General features: G+C 33.0%; 2 protein-coding genes across 5 annotated transcripts in view; both read left to right on the top strand.

Annotated features, from left to right (window-relative positions):
• LOC100262610 (THO complex subunit 1) overlaps positions 1–20413 on the top strand; it is a 70215-nt gene that overhangs the window by 6271 nt on the left and 43531 nt on the right. Inside the window, exons 1-5 of one of the 4 annotated variants that reach the window (XM_010660772.3) lie at positions 10551–10691; positions 11077–11143; positions 11335–11418; positions 12179–12253; positions 19275–19368. In XM_010660772.3, coding sequence (XP_010659074.1) covers positions 11141–11143; positions 11335–11418; positions 12179–12253; positions 19275–19368 — 256 coding nt within the window. In that variant the 5' untranslated portion in view covers positions 10551–10691; positions 11077–11140. Of the gene's footprint in view, positions 1–10550; positions 10692–10729; positions 10897–11076; positions 11144–11334; positions 11419–12178; positions 12254–19274; positions 19369–20413 lie in introns of those variants that run through there. The other 3 variants (XM_002264583.5, XM_019224351.2, XM_010660771.3) reach the window with 3 other exon arrangements.
• LOC100267771 (cytosolic sulfotransferase 15) lies at positions 3236–4255 on the top strand. The gene has a single exon (XM_002264538.3). The coding sequence runs from the start codon at positions 3236–3238 to the stop codon at positions 4253–4255; it is 1020 nt and encodes a 339-aa protein (XP_002264574.3).

The following is a 20413-nucleotide window of genomic DNA, read 5'->3' as shown; positions in this document are numbered from 1 at the left end:
TGAAAGCGGGATGGTGGCAATGCCATTTATAAGTGGCCATTGATTTTTTGAGCCAACCCCATTTACTTTATAGTCAATTTTTTGTGAATTCGATCTAATGATATTTTTAAAATTATTGTTGTACTTTTAGGGGTGCTTGGGGCCTAATGTGGAGCTGAAAGTAATTAGAAAGAAACAAGAGGATCAAAATTTGTATGAAAATTTTACTAAATTGTATGAAAATTTGTGTTTATCAGAGATTGAAGGACCCGAGGAAACTGTATATGCCAAAGGAATCTGCCTCGACATTCTCAATCTACCTCCTAAAGTTGTTGGAAAGTCAATCTTCCTAAATCTTCCCTGTATATGTTAGTTTTCCTATTGTAATGCCTGACTTATAACTGGATAGTCTAGAATATGGTAAGCTGATTCCTGACTTGTAGAAAAAGATCTCAAACCTTCTTGTATAAATACACACTTCAACATCAATAATATTAATTCAACCAATTCTTCTTCTTTTCAAAAGTGAGTTACTTTGTTGCTGGAATTGATATCTGAATGGAAAAACTTGGGTGCAATTTGCATTTTAGAACGTTGAGTCTCTAGTTATTGCTTAATTAATTTGCCTTTGGAACGAAATTTTCAAGGGAAAGGAATGAGAGGAATTGAGCACTGGATTTGATTTTCTTTCTTTTGTTTGGCAATCAGAAAATTTAAATATGAAGATAATATACACTGACCCCATTTTCCCAGTTATTTTCTACCACAATTCCCTTGGCTGGGTGAAGATAAATCTTAGGTCTGTCATTTTCAGCTGCGAGACTTCATATCCATAGTCCAGCCATCAATTTCTGCAAGAATATAGAGTGTCATATTATGATTCTTATTGCATCATGTGTTTGTAAAACCCAGTGCTTCAAGATTCTAAAGGGTAGTTCCCATAAGGTTGACTTCAGGTCCAAAACTCTTGCAGCTGCAAACTTTCTACAACTTTCAGTAACAATGGTATTTCATTTCATCTATTTTTGAAGAAGAATGATATTTCACTTTTAAAAAATGCAATCGAGTTCAAAATGTATAAGCTTTCAGTTCTATAACAACCACAAATATTTGTACAATTCTTGGAAAGCTATTCGGACAATAATAGCACATGACCAGCTGTTGGTATTTATAGACACGTACGATGGTTGGAATATGGTACTTGGCACATTGAATTCTCTCGAGGTGACGATGAAGTTACATGACCACTTTTAACTCTCTCGAGTCATGGTCACATGGAGAGCAAATTATTACGGGATAATTGTGTTTTGGATCTAGTTGGGCACAAAAACTAAGTTTTGGTCCATATAAGTTCACCATTTAAGCCCAAGACCTAGAGAAAGCGTGAAAATTGAAAAGAAATATATGAATTTTTTATCTTTCCAAAAATGACCTTTATTGATTATAAAAAAAAAAAGAGTAGAAAAACATTTATTTAAATTTTATTCTTTTTGTAAACCTCAATAAAATTTAATTTAATTTAGTGATTTGGAAAAAAAATACACCATTTTCCAAAAAAATAAAAATAAATTATTAATAATATTATTATTATTTAAAAATCAAACATCTTGAAAAATATATATATTTAAAATTATGTATGTAAAAAATAACTAAAAATATATCAAAATCATTTTTTTTAAATGATATATTTTTAGAATTTTTTTTTAAAAAAATAGTTTTCTAAAAATAATAAATTTTCAAAATAATTATTAAAAAAATTAAGATAAAAAAGTTTATCAAATATTGTAATAGAAAATACTTAAAATAGTTTTGAAGGATATATTAGTCTCTTCATATTTTATATTATTCTCATCAATTATGTAATTTTTATGGGTCAAATCTTAATTTTTGAGTCCAATTGAGTCCAAAACATAATTTTTCCAATTATTATAAACACGTACGATGGTTGGAATATACAAGGTACTTGGCACATTGAATTCTCTCAAGATGATGATGAAGTTACATGACCACTTAAACTCTCTTGAGTCATGGTCACATGGAGAGCAAATTATTAGGAAACATAATTTAAAGTATCTGAAAATGTAGTGAATGCATCGGATGGAAAATTTACCTACTATAAATAAATGAGGGACTTGGTATAGTGATGAACATGGAAGGTTATAAATGAAATTTCACTATTTATGAATCTTGTTGCATTAGTCAATTGTATATAAGTGATTTTGCATTGTTTATGTAAAAAACATAGGATCTATTGATTTAAAGGTTAATTTTATTCACATTCCTTGAGGTTTTGATTAAATACATCTAACATCTACAAGTTTGAAATTTCATCATATACCTTCCTTTTTTTTAGTAAGAGGGAAAGTGAATAAAAATAGGAAATAAAAATGATAAAGGAGGTATTTGATGAAATTTCAAATTTATGGGAACTAGATGAATTTAATCAAAACCTTTAAAAAGATGAATGAAATTAACCCTTGATCTATAATTAAGTGGTTCGTGAAGTGGACAACTCATAGGAAGAATAAGTAAACGAGAAAGTGATAAAAATTAAAGCTAAAGAAGAGAATTAATATTTGCAACGTTTTAAGAATAAGGCCAGTAGAAAACATGGACATTGGTTGGATGTTACAAAATTTGAATCTAATTAGGGCTTCAAAATTTGTATTGAATTTTTGGAATTGGGTTTGTTTATCAAAAGTTGATGGAAAACTTTGAAAAAGAATGACGAAGAAAAAGAAAGAGAGAAAAGGTTTTAGAGTATGTGGGAATGTTTTTAAAAAATTAATTTTTAAAAATAATTTTTAAAAACAATTCTTAAAAATCATTTTCAATTTTTTTAAGGAATAAAACTGTATTTGGAAACTCAAATATGAACAATAATTTTATTAGCTTATTCCATGCATTCAATGTACAAAATTATTAAAATATTTTCCATATTTTCAATTATTTCTTAAATATTTCCCGGAAAATAACTAAAATACATCAAATTTGTCAGTTTATTTTTCTATCAGTAATTTACCAAACATATTTTTGAAGTTAAAAAAAAAAAAAAACTGCTTTTTATTTAAAAAAAAAATTATTTTTAAGAACCATTGTTAATAGGGCCTTGGTTTCTTATTTATTTATTTATTTTTATAAATAAAGATGAAGAGTAAATGAAACATAAAAATGGATGTGCTGCACTTATACTTGCTATTTAACCGTGTGCTCTTCACTCAATTGCTCACTCTGCACCCACATTTTCATGGAGAAAATGGAAAGCTCCGCAATCCCTTTTTTTGAAGAAGTAGATTTTGAGAAGCTTAGCGATGAGTGTCAACAACTACTCGCAACCCTTCCTAGAGAAAAAACCTGGGATGGAAGCTATTACTATCTCTATCAAGGCTTTTGGTTCCGAGCTATACCCCTTCATGGCATCATTCTCTTTCAGAAACACTTCCAGGCAGAAGACGAAGATGTATTAATCATCACTTCTGCAAAATCAGGCACCACTTGGTTGAAGGCCCTCACCTTTGCCATTGCCAACCGAAAGGATTCCCCACTCACTCAGAGCCCTTTGCTCACTACCAGCCCTCATCAACTGGTACGTTTCCTTGAATATGACCTTTATTACATGAAATCGGAGTATTCCGATCTCCAAGACCTTCCTCGCCCTAGATTCCTTGCAACCCACCTGCCATATGAACTGTTGCCGCCGTCCATTAAAGATTCCAAGTGTCGGATTGTGTACATGTGTCGAAATCCAGTAGACAAATTCATCTCACTGTGGCATTTCGTAAACCACAATCGCCCTGAACCCCTGCAGCCAGATTCACTGGAGGCTGGTCTGGAGATGGTGTGCAAGGGAATTGAAGGATGTGGACCATACTGGGATCACGTGTTGGGGTACTGGAGGATGAGTAGGGAGAGACCAGAGAAGGTGTTGTTTCTGAAATATGAAGATTTGAAAAAGGACATCATCTGTCAATTGAAAAGGTTAGCCCACTTCCTGGGCGTTCCTTTCTCTGAGGAGGAAGAGAGACAAGGGATGATAGAGGAAATATCAAGATTGTGTAGTCTTGACAGCCTTAAAAACTTAGAGGTGAATATGAATGGAATGCACACCAGTGGACTTAAAAATAGCAGTTTCTATAGGAAAGGAGAGGTGGGAGATTGGGTTAATTATGTAACCCCTTCCATGGCAGAGCGAATTGAAAATGCTTTTGAAGAAAAGCTCAGTGGCTCTGGTTTATCCTTTAAAATGTCTTGCAACACTAAGAAGGAGGATAATTGAGTATTACTTTGCTAGTTAGATTTATATTTAATGTTTTAAGTTTCTTGGTGTTATGCATCCTTGTATTTTAGACTTTGATGTTGATGTAATAGTAGATAACCATGAGTGTTGACTTTCTATGCACTCACTCTTCTGCATTATAAAGTTTTCATTGTCTTCATTCATTAAAGAATTAGAAAGTGTATCATAATTTGAAAATATCGGTTTTGATCAATGTTTTAAGAATCGGACCAATGATTGAATTAGAAAAGTTATCAATTCACGACTCACTGGTCAAATTAGTGGTGAAACCGTAGTCGAACCTATGACATCATAAATATATAATTTATATATTATATAAAATTTAACATAATTATAAGAAATTAAAATTATATATAATTAAATTTTTTTAATAATATTTCATTTGTATATTTGACATATCAAATTAAATGATGAAGATAAATATGAATAATATTTTAAATTTTATTAAATAGAACATATATAATATTTAAATATAAAGATATATTTAAAATGAAAAAAAAATATAATATTTAATTTCATTTGCATGTCTTTGTATTTTATTATTTTAAAATTATTATATTAATTAATTTATATTATTTTTATAATTATCATTATATAATTATTTGCAAATATAATATAATGAAAAGGTTTCATAGCTTAATGGTTCAGCCTTAATTTTAATGGATAAAAAAATCTGTAAGGATCATGGGGTTTAAAAGGCATGCAAGAATCTTTGACTTGCAAGACTAAAAGCTTGTTGGACTTGATGACAAAAATGGGTTGGATGGGCTTCTCATGGAGTGATCTGGTTTGCATCAAAACGACGTCTTTTTGGCTTAAAAAACATAATCAAATTGTTCAATTCGTTAAGAACTATCTGGTTCAGGTGATTCACCAGTTCAACCGCTAGTTCACAGAAAGTTCAATGTCCAAACAGTGAGTAGGGGTGGATCAAACTGATTTGGTCGGTCGATGCTCAAACTGGCCGATTTGATCTGATTCTTAAAACATTGGTTTTAATGGATATATCAATAACTTAATTTTATGGATATCGAGAAATATTAATGGATATTTTAACACAAAATATAAGTGAGATAAAAATTAATAAAAATAAAAAATAAAAACTCATAAAAATGTTGGAAAAACTCAAAAAATGATAGAAAAATAATAATACATTTATTGAAGTTGTTTTAATAAGGAAATTAATATATATCAAAAGATATAAAAGAAAATAAGATATATAAGTATTTTTTTCATTTAAAAATGTTGATAATTTTATTTATAAATTTATATTTATTTTATATTAAATTATTATATAAAATACATAATAAAAAATTAAAATTAATTTATTTATAATATTTTTTTATTTTAATTAATTTATAATATAATATATAAAAGATTTTATATTCTCATTTAACCTAGTGGTAAAGGTTGTTGATTTCAATCTCAAGGTTTTTAGTTGAAACCCTACCTTGCATAAGTAATTTTTCTATTTAGGTTTGAAAAAAGTAATCCCGCATAGAGAGTGGGAAAGAAAGCAGAGTTGTATTGAATAGGTTAGTGCCCCACATGCTTCCACATATCCTATTGGGCTCAGGCACTAGGTTAGTGCTATTAGGCCGATACAGCCTATATGCATGATTTGAAATTGCATGTTGGTTTGAAATTATTGAAGTCTTGAAATCCCTACTACTCCTTTACTTGATAACACTATCGTAAATTGTTGAAATCTTTAAACTCTCACTGATTGTGCCTAAGGATCCAAGACAATCTTGAAATCTTTGAAGTTTTAATTCAAATATCTTGATTAGAGAGATTTATCATTGATCCATTAAATGGCTTTAGCTTTTACTTATTTCGCATTTGAGAAGTTCTATTATCTTATTTCTATAAAAAAAAAAAAATTGTACATGAAAAATGATAAGAGCAATTGCATGATTGGTGCTACATAATCACACGATCAAAAACTTTTGTTAGGAGGGGGGCAATGAGAAAAATAACATATGGTCATCATCTATAAATTATAATGTAATTAATGGTATTCATTATTATTAAAAAAATATAAATAATGATTGACTTTAATTATGAAAATTTATCAACTTAAAAAGCAAAATCCTAAGAATATTGAAAAAAAAAAGTTTTAGGGTTTATAAAAAAAAATTATCAAGAACATTTGAAGGAAAATTTCAAAAGAATTAAAAATAATATGAAAATTGATTATAAAATTTCAATAATTTTGATAACTTTTGTAGGAAAAATACTTAATTTTTTTAAAGAACTTGATAATTTTTCTTATAAATTTTGAGATTTTTCAAAGTGTTCGATTGGTTATAGTATCAAAGAGGTATCTACCAAAAAAGTATGATCAATCTAGTATCACACTGCATTGAAGTTTCATTTTTTTGTTCCTTAATCTCATTCATATATACCTTAGTTTTATCTTTATATACCTTTATCCAATAGCCTTTTTTTTTTCTTTTTATACTTTCGTCGGTGGAGATTGAGATTTCGGTAGATACCAAATCTATACCTTAGTAATTTCTTTTTTTAAAGAACTAAACTATAAGATAGTTAAGAGTAAAGTTTTGAATTTAAAACTTATGTAAAATTTGATAGCAAATTTTAGAAATGTATAATGAGTAGCTATTTTTTTTTTTTTCAAATTTCTCTATTTTACATAGGAGTTATTAATATTATTATAGAAAAAAGAAATATATCAAAAGAACCTCTTAACACTATAACTTAATATTAAAAATAATTTGAAATAATAAATTAAAATAAATAACTTTTTGGAAAATAAATTATAATAATGCCTTAGTTGTATTTGTTTCTTTGGTTGAACCACATGTTTTTGCTTAAAGCTTTACCTTTACAAGGCCCACCAATATCTTTTCTCACACTTAAGTTATCACATGTGTTAGGACAATAAGTCGTTATCGTGTATTGGTAATTTTGTTCCTTTTATCTTTTGCCTTAGAAATATTTTTATATAGTGACTTCCTCTCCATTGAAGATCCAAGGTTGTTGCTCATCTAACTAAAAATGTCACAGTATATCTAAAAAGGTTTGACTTGTAGTAGGTTAGGTGATCAAGGGTTTAAAAGAGATTGATATGTTTTTTCTAAAATTAAAAATTGTTTTATTTAATATTTAAAACTGCAAGGACCGCTCCAGCGGGGGAACAAGACTCAATCACCAAGGCCTCTCAAGCACTTAAGCGACGCTCGAGCGATGGTTAAGTGCACTCGAGCGTTCCCGCCAAATCTACTAGAATATGACGAGAATATTTTCGCGATATTCACGCAAATCGAGTTCGAAAACTTTGAGATACCAATTCATTATACCTTTTATGCCTATTTACACCCCTTTATAACCCTTTTAGGGTTAGAGGTTCATCTATGGATTAAGCTTACCTTGCCACACCATTCCCAATCTCTCATCGAAGGATTCAAGTGTTGAAACTAGGGTTATTTAAAGACCTACATCCCTTCGGCGAGGGTGAAGCGTATTCACCAGAGCAATTGGAGGTTGTTGCGTCGCGGATATGGAACAAGTTGTAGGTTATGAATAGTAAGTCTTTAAGGTAAAAGTTGTCAAGTAAATTTGTATAACTTATTCTCATATAGTGGATTTAGATTATAGGAGTGTCCACCTTTTCATATGCTTTTTCTTGTATTTTTTTTTTCCTGAGGAATTATATCTTTTGAGTTGACAAGTTTACCACGCTTCAAGCATGACTTAGATTTATTTGTTTTGATATTACTTAATCATCCTATAGGTACATCGATCTATGTTGGAGTATTTACTTTGGTCACTTTCTTAGCATTAGTGAATGCATCTAGTAGTTGATTCATAATTTTTTGCATGTGAATAATCTTTTGAACTTTTAATTCATATTGTTTTGTTTGAGGATCAAGGTGACCAAAGCCAATGCATTTCAAGAATTTATTATTTTCAAGTCCTTTTGAAACTAATTTTACTCCCCCTAAGGATGGGAAAATTGTCTCATCAAAATTGCAATTGACAAAACATGTCATAAAAGCATCACCTATTTGGGGTTTCAAATATTGAATAATAGATGGAGAATTAAAACCAATATAAATCCTAAGATACCTTTGAAGACCCGTCTTAGTCCTTTGAGGAGGAGCAATAGGGACATGGATAACACAATAAAAAATTTGTAAGTGGGAAACGTATGGTTGTTGATGAACTACAAGTTGTAAGGAGTGAGAGATTATTCTGACAGGAAGGTCAAATACGAATTAAGTACACAATATGGAGTATAGCAAGACCCCAAGCAGAAAGAGGTAATTGAGTTTTAAGAAACTATAGTCAAATTATCAATTGAAGTTTTTTGATAAGGGATACAACTAAACTATTTTGGGTATGAATATGAGTAATAGGATGTTCAATGTCATTAATACCAATTGACATACAATAGTTAATAAAGGATTGAGATGAAAATTCACCCGCATTATCAAGATGAAATTTATTGATAAAATAATATGGAAATTGTGCTCTTAAATGAATGATTTGAGCAAGTAGCCTTACAAAGGCGACGTTATGAATGGAAAGAAGATAAACATGTGACCACTTAGTAGAGACGTCTATTAAAACTTAAAATACTAAAATGGTCTACATGGAGGATGAATGAAGCCACATATATTCCCACAAATTATTTCTAAAAAGTTTGTGAATTCCAAAACAACTTTGGTAATAGAAAGTTTGATAATCAATTTACCTTGTGAACATGCAACACAATCATTAGGAAAAAGAATCTTTGGGTTCTTTAAAGGGTGCCCATGAGAGTTGTTAATGATACGTTGAATCATGGATGATCTTAGGTGACCAAGTCATTCATGTCAAAGCATATAGGCATTTAGTTCATATAACTTTTGATTCGTGACAACATATACTTCAATGGATCTAATGGTTGTGTGATACAACCCATAAAAATAAAAATAGGGACCTTCTCTAATAGATGCTTTTGTCTAAAAATAAATGAAGTAATATAGAGATTTTTGATATTATTTTTATTCATAGTTTTAATATGATATCCATTTCAACGAATATCTTTGAAACTAAAAAAAATCCTTTTGGATTCAGCAGAATATAATGCATCATCAATGATTTGATTCCACCAAGTAATACAATAATGGCTCTTCTAAAACCTTGAATCGGGTTTACAAAACTTGATATTGTATTTACATTAATCGATGCAAATGTTAAGTTTAAAAAATATTTTTTATTTCAAAGAATTGTATGTGTTGTTGCACAATCGACAAGACATATATCTTCATTATGTGTTGTGTAATTAGGAGGATCCATCTATCTTATCATATAGAAGGTTTTGAAAATATATGAGATTATGGACCTTGATATAGTCTTGTTGCGTGCTCCTCTATTATATCCTAGTTCTCACTTATTGTGTTGATAACGTATTGTAGAAAATAAAGTGGAAGGAAGAGAAAATGAGAAAAAAGGAAATATAATGTTATGGAGGAAACATAATGAAAATTCGTTGAAGGTCTTCCCTTTTTATATAGAGTCACAAAGAGATTTACATTATCACGTATGATCATCCATAAATTTGCACGATACAACAAATTCTAAATTATAACAAGGTCTTCTCATTTCTTGGTGTTTATAATTTTTGGTTCTTTTTTCTATATTGTTTTCAAATTACTGAGTCAAAACACACTTTTCCCCGTTTATAAATACCTCTACTTTCATACCGAACTTCAATATTTTTTTTTAGAAGATTGTGATTGAAATATAATTTCTTTTTATTTTAATTTGATAAGAGTTAGAAATCTCATTGGAATAAAATTATTATTTTAGATTTTTAAAAAGTTTAAGAAATATTTTATCTAAGAAATTCTATTTAAACAGGATTAATAATGTTTTTAATTTCTTAAAATTTTAAGAAAAAAAGCTTGTGAGACAAATAATAACATATGCTTGTTTATTAATAATCTTAAAATTGTAGGAAATTTTAGACCATACTCACCCGCTCTACACATAATAATATATGTTTATTTATTAAATAATAAAAAATAAATTAATTACTTTTAATTTGATATCTAGTTTTTTTTCTTTATTTTTATAGAGTTGTCATGATAGTATAATATTTTTAAAATATAAATACTTAAAAATGCTTAAAAGTTTAAAAATTTTGTTTTATTTTTTTCTAAATTAATTTTTTATAATTTTTATTAAATAATTAATAAAAAAATAATTCTTTTTTGGAAAATATTAAAATAGTTATAAAAAATATATGCTGATGTGTTTTCTATTTTATTTATTTTCATTTTCATGTAAAATTAGGTACTGAAGCTCGACGACGTCGTTTAGTTCGGTTCACCTTTGTCTCCCTCCTCACTTCAAGCTGGATGGTACCTTCTGCAACTGGTCCATGACCCGCGCCGGAGAAAAGGTATTGTCATCATTTCTCTTCTCTTTCTTTACTCAAATTTTCCTGCCCCGGTTGGCTGCTCAGAAACCCTAGGAAAACGAAAGACAAGATAAGAACAAGAAAGATTAAGTCTTGTAGCTTCTCGTCTTCATTTCAACTTCCATTGAATGCTGTGCAATTCCTCTAGTGATTTGATTTTTAACTAGTAAACAGAAGAGCAAAAAATGTAATTTTATTTATTTTTTCCCTTTTCTTTTCCGCGGTTTCTCAGTAACAGAGGGTTAAGGGGTTTTTTTTTTTTCCTTCGACATTGTTGTTGAGTTTGATTTCTTGTTATATTTTGATTGAAAATGATACCAGATAGGTCGAATTTTTTCTCATGACATTTTTAGCTTTGAAAATTCAGGGCTCTGGAATTTTGGTCGTCTGATAGTTGGTGATTTATTCGACGTTGTGGTTGAATCTTTGACATGGTAAGTCCTTTCAATATAAACTGTTTTATTTTGGTGGTTCTCTTTGGTGGCATTTTGTAGCTTTTGTGTCTTGCTGATTTACTTTTGATATGCCATTGTGATAATGTCGTGGTTTATTTTCTTTTATTAATTTATTTCCCTTTGGTTTTTCTGTTTATGTAATCGTGTTAGCATTTGTGTATTCTTCTCAGGAAATATTCAAGCAGGCCTTACTGAAACCTGGGCCACCGGAAAGTTTTGCTCTCCAGGTAGTGCAAGAGGCCATAAAACCTCAGGTACTTGCCCCAGATCCTTCTCTTTAAAATGATTTTTTTCCCCCTTTCATGTTTCTGGCGATCCGCACATATGGATGGTTTGCTTCTTTGTTCAACTTGAATGTAAAATTTGAAATTCTTTATGCCCGTACTTTTGAACTTTACTAGACATTCCTGGTAACCTTGGTTTAAAGTCCAGTCCTGTGAATGACTGAAATTTTTTTTCAGAAAAGTTGGAGCTTAAACCTTGGGTTTATAGCATTGACATGCTAAATAACTTCATTCATTAGAGGGTGTCATGGTAGCTTGCTGACAAGGTTTCGGGGAGGTTTGATGGGATTGAGTCCTTCCTCAATATGGGTTTAGGGGGATCATAATTCTGAAAAGAGCCCCATTCTGGACCCCATAGTGGCCTTTGGAAGAAACCCCAATTACATTGTTCCTCTTTGGCTTGGTAGTCAAAGTTCTCCACTTCTATGTCAGAGATTGATCGTCAGATGGATTTTTCTTTGATAGTCAAATAAGAATATATATATATATATATATATATATATATACTGGAAGAAAAACTATGGCAGTTACATTTGGTAGTATTAATTTCTTGGCATTTTAGTATGTGCAAATCTTCCATTTTTGGGTGTATGATGATATGCATTCCGACTAAAACAATGACTACACCAAACCAGTACAACATGCTTAGTTTCTTTATTTTGCATGTTCCTTTTATGGAGTCATCTTGTTTAGTTTGATCTGACCAGGTGAATTGATTTTGTCTTGACAGAAGCAAACAAAACTAGCTCAAGATGAGAATCAATTGTTAGAAAATATTCTTCGGAAATTACTTCAGGAACTTGTGGTATGTAATATTACTGTACTGGCCCATAGAATTTTATGGTTTATTTTCATTTCACTTTTGCATTCAAGTGTAACATATTTCATTGTCATTGATTCATGAATAAGTACAATGGAATATCATATGAAAGAACATCAATCCTGAATGGTCATGGTTCTAAGTAAATTTGCTCTTCTTATCCATTTTCTTTGAGCCATTATTTCATTGGAAGGAAACAAACACTAAGACAGCAAAGAGGCGTACTACTGTTCAGATGCTCCATCTAAATTATGTAATACATACCATAACCATTTAGTTATGTATAAAATTGTACTTGTTTACAGCTGCATTGATGTAATGCTTGCATACTAACATGCTTGGCTTTCTTGGTGCTTTGCTAAGATTCCATTCAGCTGCAAGTCAGTAGAAATTATACGGCCATAAGTTTGGATGTCATCTTTGTGAGAAGTAACATTTTTTTCCTTGACATGCTTCAGTTTTTCATGAAAACTTATGGCCATGTAATTTTAAATTGAAGGGAGGCAGAATGAGTTGCAGATAGGTATAAAAATTGCATTTGGGTGAGTCAGCATATATTGGAGTTACTGTGGTCAGTAAAATTCAATTTTCCAAAGAGAGAATGACCCAAACAACTTGCAAGTGGTATGATTTGTAGTTTGATCTTCTTCAAGTCAGTGGAAATGAGGTGGCCATAAGTTATGTCATCTTTTTATGAAGTAACATTTTTCCTTTGATATGCCTTATATCCTTTCATGAAAATGGGAGGCAGAATGAGTTGCAGTTGGGCATGTTTTGAAAAAATTTGATTCAGGTGAGTCACGATATATGGGAGTTGGTTGCCTGGTCAATTTCAATCATCCAAAGAGAGCCATGGGCCTGAAAACTTTCAAGTGGCATGAGTGATAGTTTGATATTTGGCTTTAGCTGAGAAGGAAACAACTATTCTTTTCCCCTCCCCACCCTACCTCCTTCCAAGTTCCAACTTCTTCCCCTAGAAGATGATTTTGAATAGGGAATGCTGATGAACTTTACTGCACCTAATAAGAGTTTCTTTGGTTCTGAACTTCAAATATGATTGGATATTGTACTTTGACGTCCATGATGAAGTTATTATTGTGGATTTTTTGGTATTTATAATAGTTTGAAGAATGCAGGAATTGATTGGGGAAATACCATGGTAAAATTGGGGTGAAGTGATATTGATCAAATCCATCAAGGACCAAAATGAAGGGAGCAAGTGTGTTGCTGCAGTGTAAGGGAAATCTGCGGTTTGATTTTTAAGAGTCTTGTACGGGTCAATTTTAAATTTTGGCATTCTTTAGGGGATAGCTACATGGGTTTGTTTAGGAGACACTTTGGAGAGTAATTGCCACAAAATAAGGAGTTGCTTATAGTGGATGGAATCCCAAGGTAGTGAGTGCTCTGTATGGTTGTGGCCTCTATGGGGCTATAAACGAGGAGCCTTACTTTTTAAAAAGGTGTAGAACTCAGGGTAGCTTGTAGAAATTCAATTAAGTTTTGGAATGATATGTTAATGGTGATGGTGCATTGAAGACCAATGGGTTCACCAATATGGAGGATAGGAGGAATGACTTAGTTCCAGTTGAAGGCAACAAAAGGTTGAAAAGAAGGCCAAAGAAGATGAAGGTCAATGTAGTAGAAAAAGCATATTTGTCCATGCTATGTGAAGGTATAGCTCTAAATGGAGTTGAATGGTGAAATAAGATTTATATTGCCAATTCCAAGTTGTTGGGAGTAAGGCTTAGTGGAGTTAGGTTGGGTGGTATGATGATGCGCCTCTTTGATGGAAATTCCTTGAGATACTTCGTCCCTACTTACCGTTATTATGATGTGCTACTTTGAGTCGGCTGGAAAATGATGTAAGAAGATAGGTATTTGAATATCAGTCTTCTTTTTAGTAAAAGTTTTCGCTCGTTATTGTTTGACATTTTTTTTTTTGATAGTTCTCATTATTGTTTGGCATTTGAATATTATAATTTCAAAATTTAAAAGAGAGTTGAAGAGAGTAGAGTGCATTGTGAAATTCAAGGGTTTTTCAGGTAGTGGGGCAGGTTGTGGCAAGGAAGGCTAGGATCAACTTCAATTTGCAAATGAAGTTGAGAATTATTTCTTAACATGTGAGGGGGGCTAATGATAGTGATAAGAGAAAGATAATCATGTCTGTGATTTGTATGTAGAAAGCTGATTTAGTTTGCTAATAGGAAACAAAAATTTAGGAAATGTTGAGGGAGCTTTTGAGGAGTTTAGGGGTGGGAAGATTTTTGGAATAGGGAGTTGTGGGTGTAAGGGGAGCCTTTGGTGGGGTGCTAGTGTTTTGGGATAATAAGGTGTTGGAGCTTGTGGGTAGGGAAGAGGGTGAATATTTGATTTCATGTTGATTCAAAAATTGCGAGGATGGCTTTTTCTGGGTGTTTATAGGGGTGTATAGGGCCATCTTGAGGAGGGAAAGAGAGGGTTTTAGGCAAAGTTGGGGGCCATAAAGGCTTGTGGGATGACCCTTGGTGCATTGTATGTGATTTTAATGTGGTAAGATTCCGAAAAGAATGCAACAAAGGTAATAGATTGTCTTCAGTTATGAGAAGGTTCCCGAAGATGATTGAAGAGTTGGAGCTGTGGGATCTTCCATTGTTGGGGGCCCAAGTGCGGGGAACTGAGTTATCAGTCCTTATTGAGATTAGACCTGTTTTTGGTGGTTGAGAGATGGGAAATCTATTTTAGTGAGGTGGTTCAAAGCAATTTGTTGAAGCTTGTTCTAGATCATGTGCCTATTTTGCTAGATGGGGGTGGGATCAGGAAAGGAAAATATGTGGTTAAAGGGGGAGGGTATCAAAGAATTGCTTAAAGGGTGGTGGATGGGGTATGATTTTAGTGTATCTCCTTTTCATTTTGGTAGCAAAGTTGAAAGCTTTGAAATAAGACTTGAAAATTTTGAAACAAAGAGGTGCTTGACAATGTCTCAATTAGGAAGAAGAGGACCTTAAATTCGGTGGGATTTTAGGATTCCAAGGAGAGTAAGGGGACCTTTTCTCAAGAAGAAGAGGAAGCGAGAAGCACAACAAGGGAAGAGTTTCGCAAATGGGCCCTTTTCAAAGAAGCTTCGTAGAAGTAGAAAATCTAGGGAGATTTTAGTAGAACTAAATTCTTCCACAAAATGGCCAATGCTCATAGAAGAAGGAATTTTTTGGCCAAAGTGAAGGTTAATGGGGCATGGCTATTTAAGGATGGTGATATAAAGGAAGGAGTGACATTGACCTTTCACAACCTTTTGTCTGATCTAGAAGAGTAGAGACCTAGCATCGATTATGTGGCTTTCAATACTCTTAATGGGCATCGATTGGGTGTTTAGTGCTTTGTTGGAGTTGAATGGGAACAAAAACCTAGGTTTAGATGGGTTCTCAATTGAATTGCAATTGGGATTTTGTGAAAAATAAGGTGATGAAGTTTTTCAAATAGTTTTTTGAACAAGGGAGATTTGAGAACAATGCTACTTTCTTGGTGTTAATCCCCAAAAATGAGGGAACACAGGATCTGAAGGACTTTAGACCTATTAGCTTGGTGGGAGGTTTATATAAAATTCTTGCTAAAGTGTTGGCAAATAGATTGTAGTGGGTGGTGGGAAAAGTAGTTTCCAAGTCCCATAATGTTTTTGTAGAGGGAAGACAAATTCTTGATGCAGTGGTGATAGCTAATGAGGGAGTTGACTCTGTGTTGAAAAGTGAGGGATGAGACATTATGTGCAAACTAGGTATTGAACAGGCTTATGACCGTGTTAATTGGAACCTCTTACTAATAGTTCTTGAAAAGATGATTTTTAGGTAGAAATGGAGAAGATGGATTAGATGGTACATTTTCATTGTAAAATTTCAGTTTTTGTTAATGACACGACACCTTTTCTAAATTTTTTCAAAGCTCCAAGGAATTAAGAGAAGGGAAATCTATTCCCCCTACTTATTTGTCATTGTAATGGAGGTCCTTAGTTGTTTGTTGAAGAGGGAAAAGGAAGGAGGCTACTTGTTAGGTTTTAGGGTGAGTGGGAGAGGAGGTGAGGTGGAGAAGGTGTCTCATTTGTTGTTTGTAGATGATACCTTTATTTTTTATGAGGCTAATCAAGATCAAATGGTTCATTTAAGTTGGTTGCTCATGTGGTTTAAAGCTATATCAAGTTTGAAAATTAACTTTGAAAAGAGCAAGTTGATTCTAGTTGGAAGGGTGGACAATGCAGAGGAGTTAACCTATGAATAGGGATGTAGGCTAGGAGAACTTCTGTCTTTTTACTTGAGGCTTTCATTAGGAGCTTCAGTAGCCACTTAGGATAGAGTGGAAGAGTGGTTTTACAAAAGGCTATCAATGTGGAAAATAAAATATATTTCTGAGGGAGGGAGGCTTGTTTTGATATGAAACATATGTTCTAGCTTACACCTCTATTTCATATCATTGTTTTTAATTCCAAGATCAGTTACAATGAGTCTGAGGCTTGAGAAGATTCAAAGAAACTTCCTCTAGGGAGGAGGGCCTTTGAAGAAAAATATTCATCTAGTGAAGTGATCAACTATTTGAACGAAGAAGAGAAAGGGGGGTTTAGGCATTAAAAGTTTTTCTTTGCTAGATAAGGCTTTTTTGGGCAAGTGAAGTTGGTGTTATGCATTAGAAAGGAACCTTATGGAGATAGGTGAAAAGTGGAAAATATGAAGAGGAAAAATTAAGGCCTATGCGTTGGGATCGGTATTCCACTTCTCTTGTAAGTCCTCAAGGGTGCTTCCATAATGTTTCTCATTAGGAATTATTATCTTCAATTTGTTTTGGACTTTTGGAAAGAACATCAATACCGGGTTACGACTTATGTTGATAAGAACTTCTTTATTGCTACTTATCTATGGGTTACTAATGAAGGTATGTAATGTAACTGGCGAGAAGATCAGGTGGGCAGTCCCTTTGGTTGTTTTCAGGTTGTTTCTTGGGGATGTTGGGCCAAATAGGGTTAAGTAGTGTTATGGAAATCACTATGGGAACAGAGCTAATTGTCACAGGATGCACAAGAAACGGTGGATCACCTTTTACTTCATTGTGTAAAGACGCGGGCCTTGTGGAATCTTCTTTTCTCCCTATTTGGTGTGGCTTGGGTTCTCTCTGGTTCAGTGAAGGAAACTCTCTTTGGGTGGTATGGAGCGTTTGTGGGGAAAACCTGTAAAAAGGCTTGGAAAATGACTCTTTTATGTATATTCTAGTCAGTCTGAAAGGAAAGGAATTTGTTAGCTTTCGGGAATGAGGAGCTTTCGTTTCAAAGACTGAAATATTCTTTTGTATGTAATCTTTGGTCTTAGGTTAAGGTGTTTATAGTTTTGAACCCTTCTTCTCTTATTAGCTTTTTTGAGTGGCTAGGCTCTAAGTAAGGGTAGGGGTTTTGTTGTTTATTTCCTACTCCCTTGGTTTGGAGCTTGTGGGCTGCTTTTGTATACTCCCTGTATACTTAGAGGCCACTATTTTGGTGCTTCCTCTTTTCGTTCAATATAATTCTCTTTATCTATCAAAAATAAAAAATAAAAATGACCCTCCCCATGGGCTTATATAGGAGGAGGGAAGCTTTTGGAAACTCGTGGAGCCATTTACACTAAGCAATTAGTGGGAAGAGTGTGGAAGTTTCTAGAGAAGCCTAGAGATGTCCACACATCTCTACACTATGGTAGAAGGCATGAGAAGAGTCTAAGGCTTTCTAGAGAGTTCTAGAAGTCTCTTGTATATTCTTGTACATAAGCTTGTACATAGAATTGTGTAGGGTGTTCTAGAATATTCATGAATTGTAAGGAACTCTCCAAGGTTCCAGAGAGTTCCATTGGTGCCTATAAATAGGTGAGGGCCTCATTTGGCCAAGGTGCCAAACAAGTGAGCTTCCAAGCATTGTATAGCTTCTTTTGAAAGCAATAAAGCTTCCATTCTTTAAGTGTTGTCTACTATGCCCTCTAAAGCTTCTAAGTTGGGTGCATCTTAGCCTAGCAAGCCAAGCATCGGAAGTAAAGCTGACTTAACAAGATCAAGTGTCTTGACTTGTCTAAGTGCCGCACGAGCTTAAGAAAAGATTAAGTCCGTGACATAATGCTCTTTGCCAAACTAATCAATTTTACTGTAATCATTGAAACTGGGATATTAGCCTCAATGGAAGTGTTGATGGTGGAAGTAGATGTGGGCATTAATAATTTTTTGATGAGAAACTATACAAGTTTTCTAATAGAAAAGTAAGTAATTGTCAAAAGAAAGAAGGATGAGAAATCCCTCCCCCCCCCCCACCCTTGCTCCCCCTCTCCCTCCCCCTCCCTAAAAAAATAAAAAGAAAAAAGAAAAAAAAAAAAGACGTATTCAAGAGTATAAAAATAGAAAAGCAAAAGAGAAGTCCCTGTAGTAGAAAGTCTTTGGCTTCCTGACCTTATGGGAAAAGAGCAATAAAACTTTGGGGACAGCGGCGGCGGCACAGGCATGAGATCCCAATAAAATCAATAGAGGAAGGGGCTTCTCTCTTGGCCATCCTATCGGCTTATTAATTAGTTGATCTAGGCCTCCATAAGAAGGAGAAAAAGAAGAGTCTCCTTTCTTGGGTACTGATGATTTTCATGTAGAAAGGGTCAAGACATTGTTCTATCCTGGTTATCTCAAAGCAAGAGGGTCTTGGAGATGGGGTTTGGATTGACAAAATTCCTGACCTTTCAGGGGGTGTGGTTGCTCTTCCTACAGCGGTCACCCATGTAGGGGACGAGTTGGCTAAGTATCAAGCCTCATAGCTAGAAAAGTTTGGTGGAAATTTCTTGCCATTATATATTTTTGTCAGTATTTTTTTTTTCCTGTTGGATCTTGAGAAATTCTCTCTACCATGTGGGCAATATGCTGCATTTGAGACATTAATTGCCGTTTCTTCTTCTTCTTCATTTGAGACATTAATTGCTACATTTGCTTCTTCTCTACCGTCCCTGTACTGTATCCATTCGATGACTTAAATTGCTTGTATTTTGTGCAGTCATGTGCCGTTCAATCAGGGGAGAAAATTATGCAGTATGGGCAATCAATTGATGATGAGGAAGCAATCCAAAGTCAAATTCCACGCCTTTTGGGTCTGTACAAGCTTTTAATATTTTTGTTAATAATGCATAAAAAGAAAAATGATGTGCTAGAAGTATTGTCAAATCTCCAAACTTTGAATGCAAGATATCTCATCTTGGATTCAGCATCCCGATGCATGAAGGGAATTATGAAGTCATCCCATAAAGTGTGATAAAATACGTAGAAACCAGATAAGTTCTTTAGTTAAGTAGCCAAATAGAAAATTGAAATGCATTTTTTTCCTTCTATAGATTGATCGACTCTAAGAAAACTGAAATGAGAGCTAGAATAAAGCAATTAACTTTACTCTTGACGAATCTCTGTCTCTTCAGTTGCTTCTTGAAAATCATCAAATTAAGATAAAAAAGAGCATGGACTCCTAGCATGTAGAAAAAGGCATTGACTTGGGGCATGTGAGCATGTGGTGTGTGCAAGCAATAAATCAAGTATTAGTATATCATTAAGCATAACATGGTTGTGTTCCAATAGATAGATAATAATAACATTGTGCAATCTGAACATGAAATAAGAATAAGCAAATAAATCTGCTTACCCAGTATGTTTACATATCATCATGTCAAGTAATAAATTAATAATCCCAGTGTCACTCTTGAGCATGTAGAAGTAGAATCCTCTTGACAAACAAACATATTCAGTGCTACCACAATGTGAAGCAGAATTTGATCATTAGTGCACAATAACTAAGGAAACAACTGCAGGAATGCCCTGAAAACAATCCAAATTGTAAAGTCCAGAAGCAGTAACAATGCAGTAGTTCATATGGGATGTCCTGATAATTAGTGCACCTCACTATTCTAGACAGGTCCAAAGTTCTCTTAATCCAATGATCTTATCTACAAGATGGTGGGAAATTTTCTTGTACCTTGAGTCAACAAGGAAAGTACTGTTGTTAACTCCTTTTCACCATTTTTGAGATTCCCAAATGAATGAATGTTGATACAAAGAAGAAATTGACCCAAAACTGATGTGATTGCACTATTATTTCTAATTTCACGATTGACAGTGATCATTAAAATTGGGAATATTACGAAGTAC

This window comes from Vitis vinifera, chromosome 13 (genome assembly GCF_030704535.1).
Source record: "Vitis vinifera cultivar Pinot Noir 40024 chromosome 13, ASM3070453v1".
Taxonomy (NCBI): Eukaryota; Viridiplantae; Streptophyta; class Magnoliopsida; order Vitales; family Vitaceae; genus Vitis; species Vitis vinifera.
This window is presented reverse-complemented; position numbering and strand designations above follow the sequence as displayed.